Source organism: Nothobranchius furzeri, chromosome 4 (assembly GCF_043380555.1).
Source record: "Nothobranchius furzeri strain GRZ-AD chromosome 4, NfurGRZ-RIMD1, whole genome shotgun sequence".
Taxonomy (NCBI): domain Eukaryota; kingdom Metazoa; phylum Chordata; class Actinopteri; order Cyprinodontiformes; family Nothobranchiidae; genus Nothobranchius; species Nothobranchius furzeri.
The window spans coordinates 2,478,589-2,491,326 of record NC_091744.1 but is presented as its reverse complement, the minus strand read 5'-3'; the positions used below and the strand labels follow the sequence as shown (position 1 = coordinate 2,491,326).

General features: G+C 41.4%; 2 protein-coding genes across 3 annotated transcripts in view; both read left to right on the top strand.

Annotated features, from left to right (window-relative positions):
• The first annotated feature begins 3,378 nt into the window (after nt 1-3,378).
• On the top strand, nt 3,379-10,905 carry psmd12 (proteasome 26S subunit, non-ATPase 12). Its single transcript, XM_015968987.3, has 11 exons — nt 3,379-3,588; nt 3,951-4,010; nt 4,782-4,910; nt 5,183-5,290; nt 5,585-5,689; nt 5,812-5,961; nt 6,055-6,189; nt 8,962-9,074; nt 10,093-10,267; nt 10,366-10,443; nt 10,554-10,905. The coding sequence occupies exons 1-11, from the start codon at nt 3,481-3,483 to the stop codon at nt 10,761-10,763; spliced, it is 1,371 nt and encodes a 456-aa protein (XP_015824473.1). The 5' UTR covers nt 3,379-3,480; the 3' UTR covers nt 10,764-10,905.
• A 1,275-nt stretch (nt 10,906-12,180) lies between these two features.
• Nucleotides 12,181-12,738, top strand: part of helz (helicase with zinc finger) — a 64,509-nt gene continuing 63,951 nt past the window's right edge. For both annotated transcript variants that reach the window (XM_015968877.3, XM_015968868.3), the window contains exon 1: nt 12,181-12,276. The gene's annotated coding sequence lies outside the window, so the exon portion shown is untranslated. The remainder of the gene's footprint in view (nt 12,277-12,738) is intronic.

Below are 12,738 nucleotides of genomic sequence, written 5' to 3'. Positions count from 1 at the left end.
GGGATTTGAGAACTGGTGTTATATGCTGGCGCCTGTCAGAACGTGTGAGGAATCTAGCAGCTGCGTTTTGAACGAGTTGATGTCGGGCAAGGGTTGACTTATTGACACCCAGCAAAACTGCATTTGAGTAGTCGAGCCTAGATGTGATGAAGGCATGAACAACTGATTCCACATTTTTTCTAGATAAAACAGCTCTTAATTTGGACTGATGACGGAGTAGGAAAAAACAAGATTTTACAGTGGCATTGACCTGGGCGTCCATCCTTAGAGATGAATCCATCTTTACACCCAGGTTTGTCACAACAGTTTTTAGATTTTGAGAAATAGATGAAAGATCTGGGGTTTGGAATGAGCTAGATCAGACCGGATTAAACCGGATCAGTTCAGTCTTGGAATCACGTAGGCAGTCTAGAAGAGGCTGGATGGATTGTTGGGGTTTCACCGACATGTAAATCTGACAGTCGTCAGCATATAAGTGATATTGAACAGAGTTTTTTTTAGGATTAAGCTGAGGGGAAGGAGATAAAGACAAAACAACAAAGACCCCAGAATAGATCCCTGCGGGACCCCACACGAGAGAGGAGTAGAGCGAGATGAGATGATGTTCAACACCACCCGTTGGGACCTGTTAGACAAATAAGACCTAAACCAAGTTAGGGCTGGACCACGTATTGCAGCAACCTCCTCTAAGCGTGATAAAAGGATGTCGTGGTCGACGGTGTCAAAGGCGGCGGACAGATCAAGAAGTAATAACACAGCATAGGAGCCAGAATCAGTAGCCATAAAAATGTCATTGAAGACACAGAGGAGAGAGGACTCAGTGCTGTGCAGGGGTCGAAAACCTGACTGAAAGACATCCATTATGTTATGATCGGCGAGATGAGTTGATAGCTGATCATAGACCATAATTTGTTCTTTTTAAACACAGAAACAGTTTTGTTTACCTGTTTCGTAGCTACAGTTTCACAGACGGCTGCCAGCTTCTTCAGGCGTCCGTCGGCGAAACTGTAGCTACAAAACAGGTAAACAAAACTGTTTCTGTGTTTAAAAAGAACGAAAGCATGGAATTAGAACCACGACACAGCAAGAACACACCTAAGATGATCATAGACCACCTTCTCCATAATTTTTGACAGAAATGGAAGCTTGGAAATAGGGCGATGATTAGAAAGAACCGAGGCGTCAAGGCCTGGTTTCTTTAGAAGCGGCTGAACCACAGCATGTTTGAAGACAGGGGGTACAACACTGGAAATAAGACTGGTATTGACAGAGTGTAGGATATAATGACCTATAGCTGGGAACACCTCTTTCAGGAGGCGCGAAGGAAGGATGTCATCTTGAGAAACAGATGGTTTCATCGACAGAAGCAAAGATTGCAGGCATGGAAGTGAAATAGGTTCAAAGCTGAGGAAGGGCGCTGTCTTAAAGGTTAAGGTAGGAAGGGTGTGCAGAGGGAGTGATAAGCTAGCCCTGATAGAGGAAACCTTATCAGAAAAGAAATCTAGAAACTGATCTGGGAGATTTGGTGCAATAACTGAGCAGTTGGACTCGTGAGGAACGAGAACTGAATTAATAGTTTTGTAAAGAACTTTTTGATTGGACCGGTTTGCAGAGATAATTTTATAGAAGTAATAGCTTCTGGCATGCATAACTGCTTGTTGATATTTGGACCAGAGGTCTTGCAAAATCTGATATGAAATCTGGAGGTGGTCTTTTTTCCATTTGCGCTCAGCCTGTCTACAAAGTTTTCTCAAACTTCGAGTATGAGAGTTGAGCCAAGGGTCAGATTTATGTTTGGAGTGAGCAGGTTTCAGAGGAGCAACAGAATTTAAGACTGTAAGACATTTATCATCAAAAAAAGCGATTTGATCATCCAGGCAAAGCTGACTAGGCAGATCAGCCACAGAAAAAGCACTGACAAAAGAACCTGCTGTTTCAGAGTTAATGATGCGCCGTAACGAACGTGATGGGCAAAGTGAATGATAGTTTACAGGTAAAAAAAATCAAAAGAAATAAGCATATGATCAGACCAGCAGACTTCTAAAAGAGATAGATCATTTAACAACAGACCAGATGAGAGCACAAGGTCGAGAGTATGTGAGTGTACATGAGTTAGAGCATTTACAGACTGGGTCAAACCGAAAGCATCAATTAGACCAAGAAAATCTGTGACAAATGGTTTTTCCAGACAGCAGATGTGAATATTAAAGTCTCCAAGAATGAGAACACGTTGATATCGAGCAAAAATCTCAGCTAAGAGAGCAGAGAAATCAGTTATGAAGTTCTTATTGTATGGGGGGGGGGTTGCCAGTTCAAAAGCACTCAGTTCAAAGGAGGTAATTTCGGTGGAAAAAGAAAAAGGATTTGAGGTAAATGAAGATTTGAAAATAGTTAAAAGGCCCCCTCCACGGCCGCAAAAGCAAAAGGACCCTCGGGGCAGCAATCTGCTTTCAAGTGAACACTGTTTGATGCAAATGAATAATCTGTAAGCACCCAATTAGCCAAATACCTGGGGTTTACCTCTGCCTTAGATAGATGAATCAGCAGAGCAAACACTTAATTTCCTTTCATTTAATGGAGATTTCTGCTTCTAATTATGACCTGTCTAAATCAACAAAAATAAAAATCAGTCAGTTGTTTTTTTCTTGTTGACATTGTATTCACAACAGAAAGGAGGAGCTGAAAGGTTCAGCTATGATGCAATGTGTGAGATATTGTTTTTTTACCCCCCTGATTTCCAGTCAAAATGGTTGTTTCATATTTGATCTCTGTTAGCCTGAGTCATGTTCTGTATTTCAGGGATTTAGCTAAAGGCTTCCTCTGCAGCGAACAGGAAAATCACTGACCCACATTAGTTTTAATTGCAGGAACCTTTGAAAGCATTGAACTGTGTGAAGACAGGAATGCACACTGTGGACATTGACAGGACATCTACTGGTGGACCGTGGTTATTGCCTTTTCTTTTGTATTTGCTTGCATCTATTCACAAAGTTCTTTGTTCATCAGGACTTTCTTTGTGTGTCTGTATAAATAATAATAATAATAATAATAATAATAATAGTTGTCGTTGTTGCTGTTATAATTAATATTATTAGAGTTGTTAGAAATCGAAAATAAAGCTGAAATAATAATAAAAAAATTCCATAAAAATAAAATTAAAAATATTTTACAAACTGAACTGCTCACATATACACGCATTTTTTCTTATTGAATGAGTCACTTAACAATGTTTAATTGATATATTCTAATCTTTTTTTTTTCTTTTTCATTTATTTTAGAAGGATTGAAAAAAATCACGGCATTAAAAGTCACGCTTGCGTAAATTATTCTGGGGGTCCTTTGTGGGTCCTTCAGGCGCCTCGGACACATATTTCATTCTCTTCTCTGATTGGTTGCCTCACAGCTTCGCAGTAAAACAGCGCTAGCTGTCACTAGAGGAGAGAAGACAGATTACTTTTTATCATTTTCTCCACCGCAACGATGTCTGAGGAACGGTCTGAAAGATCGGATGGGCGGATTGTGAAGATGGAGGTCGACTACAGCTCAACTGTAGACCAGCGACTCCCAGAATGTGAAAAAATGGCTAAAGTGAGTGGCGTTTAGAAAGAGGCCAGCCGCCCTGGCTGAGTCATGATGCTGTGGGATCGGTGCGTTAGCATCAAGCGCTACCAGCTTTAGCACTGCCTGCAAAGTTACCATAACCAAACATACGTTGCTTTGAACGTTCCTAAAGTAACTCTTAATTTGTAACTGGTCCATATGTAAAGTTTTTTTCATTCTTACGGAAGGTGTTTGTTCAACTCTGAACGTTAACATTTCGTTAGCATTTCGGGCTTTTAGCTAAAAAATTAGCTAACCAGCTACAAAGACACCAGACATTTTTGCACCGTTTTGTTTTGGAAGAGGATCTTTTAAAGGTCATGTTTAAATGTATTTTTTTCCTGCTGCAGGAGGGGAAGTTGCAAGAGGCCATCGAGAGTTTGTTGTCACTGGAGAAGCAAACGAGAACTGTAAGTCAAATCATCGGACTGCTGCTAGGTTTACCTTTAAAGTATCCAAGAATAATAAACTGTGAGGCATTTCATGATCATACGTTTCCTTTTAGTAAAAGTACACTAGAGCCATGGTTCTGTTTTTAAATGATCAGAATTTCTTATAAGTGTTTCTGATCAAAGTAGTTTGGCTCACTTTCATTTACAGGGTTTTTAATGGGTGCTTGAAATTGTAGAAAATGCTTGGATTTTAATGGGGTATTTTCACTGTTTTATGCTTTAAAACGTATTAAGTTTTACCTTTAGAAGACAGGAAAGATAATTATTTGAACCATGATCATGTTTCTGCAAGTCATCGCCAACAAAAGATGCTGGAAATTTTTATTATAGTCTGAAATTGCTTTAAATTTACTTGAATTTGGTTTGTGCAAAATGTGGAAGAAACATGAATTCAAGTAGCTCTTGATTTTTTGCCTGTGCCAGGTAATATAATTAGTGTTTAGTCCATTTGATTTACAATGATACAGGGGGAGGTCAGCTCTTTGAGATGTGAGAAAGTCTCTTGACTCTAATATTTTGACCACATTATGCTGCATTCTGTTACAGATCTTTTAAAGCTTAAACATTTGCTTTATTTAGTTTTTGGTCTCTGGTTGGTCTGTAAACATGATTAATGCCATAAAATGTGCCCAAATTTGAAAGACTGACATTTGTTGCTTTACCTTTTCTCATTTTCAATACTATTCATGTGTTTTCGGTTTGTGACAGTTTTTTTCTGCTTGTCCTCAGGCCTCAGACATGGTGTCCACATCCAGAATCCTTGTAGCTGTGGTTCAGATTTGTTATGAAGCCAAGGACTGGGATGCCCTGAATGAAAACATCATGTTGCTCTCCAAAAGGAGGAGTCAGCTCAAACAGGTTACTACTGCTTTTGCACAAATAGATGTTTCCAACAAGTTTTCACCCCTTTGCTTTTAAAACGTTCAGCTTCTAAAGACCCTTTTAGTAAAAAAAAAAAAGATTTAGCAGTTTTCAGTTTCTGCAGAACATTTGATTCACTTTTAAAATGAACTTCTCTGAATTGTCCCTGGTGCTTTTACAGAGCTGCTGAATGTAATATTTTAGTCGTGCTTGGTTGGATTTTTGTTACGAAGACCCTAATCTACCGTTTCTTGTGCTCTTTGTTTCAGGCTGTAGCCAAAATGGTGCAAGAATGTTACAAATATGTCGACGCAGAGACTAACCTGGACATCAAGCTGAGGCTTATCGACACACTTCGCACTGTGACTGCTGGCAAGGTTTGTAATCCGTTATAAAGAAATAACATCAGCTAGATGCCATGCGGTGCAAAGGAAATATCGTAGGAGATTCATTTCCACCGACGATTTATAAATAGATGTTGAGCAATTCAAAGACATTTGCAGCTTGTGTTTAAAGTGAGGAATTTTCACCCTTATTATCCAACAGGCTTTTTGATCTTGGCTTGTGAAGATCTTTTTGTGTCATCAGTAAATTGCTTCTGCTCCAATGTTTATTGAACTCATTTTAAATCCCACGACATCCAGTTTAAATGGACAGCGTCTCTTTCATAGATCTACGTTGAGATCGAGCGTGCTAGGCTAACGAAGACGTTGGCAAACATCAAGGAGCAGAGCGGGGATGTCAAAGAGGCTGCTGCCATTCTGCAGGAGCTGCAGGTTGGGAATGTTTTTGTTTTACCTCGGGTATAAGTGAAGTATATAAAGTAGCCGGCTGCCATAAAGGAGATCTACTTATGAACAAGAGAGTTGTTGGCATCTATGCTCTTCTTGCCTGTCAGGTGGAGACGTATGGCTCCATGGAGAAAAAGGAGAAGGTGGAGTTCATCTTGGAACAAATGAGGCTTTGCATTGCTGTCAAGGATTACATTCGCACTCAGATCATCAGTAAGAAGATTAACACCAAATTCTTCCAAGAGGAGGGCACTGAGGTGCGAGAGCAGGAATGATACAGGACGTTAAAATAAACGAACGATTGGATGTGATTAATTTATAACGGTATTCTATTTTAACTCACAACTCAGGAGTTGAAGTTGAAGTATTACAACCTGATGATCCAGGTGGATCAGCATGAGGGCTCCTACCTGTCCATATGCAAGCACTACAGGGCCATTTATGACACCCCCTGCATCCTGGAGGACAGCAGCAAGTGGCAGCAGGTACCGACTCTCCCTGGTTTTTGACAAAATTGTTTGTTTTTGCTGTCATCATACAGCTTCATCAAGTTTGGAAATTAGAAGTTTTCCTGGAAAGTGTTAAATTCAACAACTTCTGCTAAAATGTAGTGTTAGGAAATTCTGCCATATTCATGTTTTAGTTATGGACGAAGAGACGGCACTGTTGATTGTACTTTATGGATGCTGAGTGAATTGTTTCAACATAAATGGTAAATGGCCTGTATATGATATAGTGTCATGGAACCCCCCAAGGCGCTTTACAACACAATCAGTCATTCACTCATTCACACACACATTCACACACTGGTGGGGATGAGCTACGATGTAGCCACAGCTGCCCTGGGGCGCACTGACAGAGGCGAGGCTGCAGAGCTCTGGCGCCACCGGTCCCTCCGACCACCACCAGCAGGCAGCGTGGGTTAAGTGTCTTGCCCAAGGACACAACAACAGCGACAGACCGAGCAGGGCTCGAACCTGCAACCTTCCGATTACAGGGCGAGCACTTAACTCCTGTGCCACCGTCACCCCAACATGGATTTTACTAATATTTTTAACCAGAGTTTCCAACATATAGATCATAGCAACTTTTGATTATTGACAACAGCAGGTCACGTGGTAAAAAATATTCTAAATCTGATTTAAACAAGTACCTTTTACTGTCAGAAATGACATAAACTACTATTATTTTACAATAATTAAGACACTACAGATCTGATCCCACTCGTTAAGCTTGAGCAGTTAAACAGTAAATCCCACTGGTTGTTTAACTTTAAATAATTTACTTTGATTTCCCAAATTACTTAAAACAATGACGAGTACCTTTCAGATCCGCAACAATCTTCAGTTTAGTGATCACGTTCTTTTCTTTTGCCCTCAGGTTAATGAAGAAATTAGTTTTTTATATCAATATACAAGTCTTGATTGTAGACATTTGGTCAATCACAGCTTTTCGTTCATTTGGACGTACCATCTATGCTCCTCCCTGGTTCTTATGTCTAAGTTTACTGCTTGGATGCCATGTTGCAGGAGTATTCAGTTCTGGGCCTGGAGAGTCCGTATCCGGCATGTTTTTTGTTTAAAGGAGACCTAGAATGTAAACCACCATTTCCCTTTTTGTTGTTGAATGAAGACGTCTTGGGCGGTCAAAAGTAGCATGGCAAAAAGTCAAAGCCGTGTGTGACCTACTTTTTGTCTAATTTGGCGAGAGGAAAACTTTTCTGAGCAAGATTTCCTAGTAACGTCAGAAGGTAGCCACTCCTGCTATGGCGACATGTTCCAACCCACTTCAGCATTATTTAAACGCTGGTCGCAGCAACGCTACCGCAGAGCCACGATAAGCCGGGCTTTCTCAGCTCTCCTGGGACATTTTAAGCGCCAACAAAATTTAATATGCTTTATAGAGACTAAAGACCTACTGATTAAGTGCATTAAACTCATCACATCTGATTTCAATCAGTAGGTGATTAACAGGCTTCTGCAGATCCCGATGAGCTGCTGCACAGGTGATTCATCCACTGGATCAAGTGTGTTGGAGCTGAGAAACCATTAAAATGTGCTGGAGACCGGCCTTCCAGGTAGAGCCCTGCACTGAAGCCCTAGGTCCTCGGGTCGGCCCGGGCTTCGGGCCAACGACTGTGTAATTACCTCGGGGCCGGGCCAGGCGCTTTTATTTTTAATCGAATTCATTTAAAATAAATAAAACTGAAACACTTGAACGCAGCAGCACCTGCCTGCTTCTCACGCACCGGCACCGTTAACTCGGTTAAGGTGTGTGTGGTTTATAAATGCGCCGATATAAACGAATTCTCAAACTGCTGATTGAAACATGTGCCCCTATTCTAATACCATTTTATGTCCACTTTGATGTCAGAAAGCATTCGTTTATTCTCATGAAAACGGCAGCATTCTATTTTTCTGTGAATAAATTCGCTCTGCAGTTAAAAAAAATACAGCATTCATTGCTGGGTTTTTTTCTAACTGGAGAGCGCATTTTCAGAGCGGCAGATAAAATTTACAAACACTATAATAATTGGGAACGCATATTTAATCTGCTGCTCTGAAAATGCGCTCTGCAGTTAGATAATTAGAATGCTGCCTTTTTTTCTAATTGCACAAGAGCGCATTTTCAGAGCAGATTAAATTTACCAACGCATCCAATTAATATAGTGTTCGTAAATTTCATCTGCCGCTCGGAAAAAACGCTCTGTTAGAAAATAAAAGCTGCATTGATGCTGATTTTCTTTCTTTTCTTTCTTTCTTTTTTTTTTACTGCAGAACGCTTCTCACAGATAATTAGAACGCTAAAACATTATGAAAGGTTAAAAAAAAAAGTCGGGCTCGGGTCGGGCCAGAGAATCCTGAAAACCTTTTCGGACCGGGTCGGGCTGGGGCTCCACCCCCTCGGGCCGGACACGGGCTCAGATTTTAGGCCCGTGCAGGGCTCTACTTCCAGGCCCGGAATTGAATGCTCCTGCTATGTTTTAATTTATTTTTTGTTTGCTGATGTTGGAACTGAATTATTTCCTTGGAGTTGGTATAGAATGAACGTATGAATGAATGAATGTTTGTGGGTTACAGTTTTAATTTTGTTTGATGTTTGTTTTGTGTTTATTTACTGAAACCTCTAGTCAGTTGTCTTGTAGTTTTTCTATTCTGTTGCATGTAAAGGAAACCAAAAGATGGCTCATCTCCAACATAAATAAAAAATATGTATATAATTGTATATTGTATATTTTAATACTGTTGTTTTTGCAGGCCCTGAAAAGTGTGGTTCTGTACGTGATCCTGTCTCCTTATGATAATGAGCAGTCGGACCTTGTGCACAGAATCAGTGCCGACAAGAAATTGGAAGAAATCCCTAAATACAAGTAAGACTTTCTGTCTCTCAGTGTTTGGTCTCTATTAATAATACCGTATAAATACACTTCCTGGTCAAAAAATAAGTTGTTCCTGGTTTAACTAAGCAAACACGTGTGAGCCTCCTATTGGATCATTTATGCATGAGTGATTATCTTCCAGCTGGCAACAAGTTATTTAACCCCAACTGGTGCAATGAGTTGCTTCTCATTTCTTAAACAACCGTGTGCAAAGACACATCTGGTGGTCGTGGAAAAGATGTTCATCTGTTGGAGAAGGGTCAGATCATTGGCATCAAGCAGAGGAAACATCTAAGGAGATTGCAGAAACGAACAAATCTGGGTTAAAAACTGTCCAACGCACTATTAAAACTGATCTGGTGAGTCCAGATGGACCCTGTTCCAGAGTGATGGTGCATCAGGGTAAGAAGGGAGGCAGATGAAGTGATGCACCCATCATGTTTAGTGTCTACTGCACAAGCCTGCGGAGGCAGTGCTATGATCTGGGATTGCTGCAGTTGGTCAGGTCTAGGTTCAGCAACAGGATGTGCTCTAATGGGCCATTCCCATTTGTACCGGGTCGGCCCGGGCCGGGTAGCCCCGGTCGGCCCCAGCCTGGCCCGTTTGATTCCACACATCCTTGCCTTAAGCCCATGTGGGCTGATTCTACCCACCAATCAGAGGCTTGCTCTAATGGAAGGTGTGAATTTGCTGTCAGCAGTGGGTGTGTTGGCCCTGGTCGGCCTGAAGCAGACCCCCTCGAGAAGAGGGCTGAGAATGAGCCTTGGTTGGCCCGGAAAAATACCAGGCCACCCAGATATGTAAACAACCTACGCTACCCGGCCCGGGCCGACCCGGTACAGATGGGAATGGCCCATAAGAATGAGGTCAGCTGACTATCTGGATATAATAAATGACCAGGTTATTTATTCCACCTTCCCTGATGGCACGGGCATCAGAAGCAACAATCTCATATTTTGACATAAAGTGCTTAGAGATGACGCCTAAGATCATCTTCCTCTCTTCCCAGGGACCTTCTAAAGCAGTTCACCACCATGGAGCTGATGCGCTGGGCCTCGCTAGTGGAGGATTATGGGAAGGAGCTGAGAGAGGGCTCAACTGACAGCCCAGCCACCGATGTGTTCTCCTATTCAGAGGAGTCGGAGAAAAGGTGGAAGGATCTCAAGAACAGGGTGGTGGAGCATGTAAGTCACTCCAGGAAGAACCAAATGATTGGGAACTTAATACATTTTTTACTAAAATGTGAGTAAATGTAATCATGAGGTTCTTCCTTGTTCCTCAGAACATCAGAATAATGGCAAAATACTACACCAGAATCACCATGAAAAGGATGGCAGGACTTCTTGACCTCTCTGTCGATGTAAGCAAACACCACGCACAAACGAAAACACTTTAAACTTGTTTTATTTTCAGGATTCAAGCTCACAAAAAGCCATTTTAAAATCTTCTTTCACCTCCAATACCCTTCAGGAATCTGAGGAGTTCCTCTCCAGTCTAGTTGTGAACAAAACCATCTACGCCAAGGTGGACCGACTCGCTGGAATCATCAACTTTCAGAGGCCCAAAGACCCCAACGACCTGCTCAACGACTGGTCACACAAACTCAACTCCCTCATGTCGCTGGTCAACAAGACCACACATCTTATTGCCAAGGAGGAGATGATCCACAACTTGCAGTAACACAAGAACAGTATAATATTTTATATTTTGTTTCATATTCACCTTTTGTTTATGTGGGCTGGGAGGGGTGTGCTGTAGAAAATGACATATTTGTTTTTACTGTTCAGTAAAACGTTGACAATAAACATGAGCACCTCCCGTTTTCCTGCATCTCTGTTAATTCATCCGGATTTACGGAAATGTCTCAAGTTCTGCAAAATATGGTTATTCATTAGATTTGGTATAATTGCCATGAAGAAAAGATGACTATCGTTTTCAGTTTGCTTTTGGCTGTGTGAACTCTAAACACGTGCGTGTTTTGTAGTGTTTGGATTCTGTTTTTATTATGTAAAGCCCTGGAAACGTGACTATAAAAGCTAGTAAGTGCACCCTGAAAATTACACAAATTTAATTTTATTGTGTGAAAACAGAAATCCTGATTAAATGTTATTGGGATCAGTCACATGCAAGCTTTGGTGGTTCCAGGGGCGGAGCCACAAGGACATTGGCACCTGCTGAAATCGATTGGTCCCCTGAAGAGCCCCTGTCCTGTCACTCATCTATCCTTTGTGCAATGTCCAGAATATAGGTGGTGCTAAATAAACCTAATGGGAATTCCCAGCGTGGAGTCTTGTGTAAGCGTGTTGGACAAATTCCTGGCTCCTCTACAAATATGGCCTCCACTAGATGACGCACTCAAATTCCTAGATTTTGCCGCTGCTCTCAAGTGGACTAATAAAGCAGATCCTTAATAAACAAAGTATATTGTTCGACCAACTGGAAGTAGGTTTTATTTTTTGCTTTTCAGCTGCTTATTAATATGTGTGACTTTTTACAGACTACTGTCCTGTTGCGCAGTGACAGTAAATCTATTTTTATCTGTGTGTGATGTTATTGTGTGCAATGGCCTATTAGCTTTAGTGCCAATTGGTTTATTTTTGTCTCAGTTTTTTTATTTAGTCATTTCACTTATGTGTTAAACTTATATTTAAATCTTAAAATAGCATTTCAGGATTTTATAAACTATTCTTAGACGGAGACACTTTTAAATTACTGAAAATGTAGGGGGACTTTTCCACTTGCATAAAATATTTCCCCCCCTTCTGAGAAACATTTAGCAGCGACAGTGCTGCTATGTTATCTTTGCCGATGTGATGTAAAAATAAACATTTGTTTGTAGTTCTTGCTCCAGGTTTGTATGTACTTTTAAATTAATAGGGATTTTTTTAAATGACTTTTACTTGTAATAGAGTACAAAAACTACTTTTACACAAGTAAAGGATCTGAGTACTTCCCCATCACTCACTGTAATCATCAAACTGAATCCTTGCAGGTTGTAAAAGCCTCAGCATTTGGAGACGCGTCATTTTTCACATGAAAAATTCCCACAAGCAAAGCCGCGCGCCCACGCACGCGCACCCCCCCCCCCCCCCCCCCCCCCCCCAAGTCCCCTCAACCTTCAGACCAGCACGTCCCACTATGCTTTGCGATGGTCTGACAAGTGGATCCAAGATGGCGTAGAAAGTAAAGCTAGGTGAGTGTTGACTTCCCATTTTTAGCCGTTTTAGTTGTCTCTAGCATCGCAAAGCCACCGACAAGGACCCCTTCTCTAAATGACTAGAGTAACGAGGAATGTTTCGAGCTCGTGCACGGCTAACACCAAGGTGTCATGTGATTTATGTGCGGCTAAACACCGTGGCGAAATTTCAGGCCCGAACCCGTTTTGTTTCGGCGAACCTAGCTAGCCAAGCCTGCTAACACGAAGAAACTAGCCAGCTATTCTTGTTGTAAGCTGGCCAGTTTGGTGCCAAGAACGGCTCCTGTTTTCGCGGGCGCGCTCAATGCTAGCTACGCAGTCTAGCAGCAACATTGTTCAACTAATGCAAAAAAAGAGAAGTTAGCAAACACTGGGGGGACATTTTTCAGGGCAGTTTGTTGCGCTGCCGTCATCGCTCTGATTTGCGGCAGTCATAAGTTTGCCTCACAAACAACTACA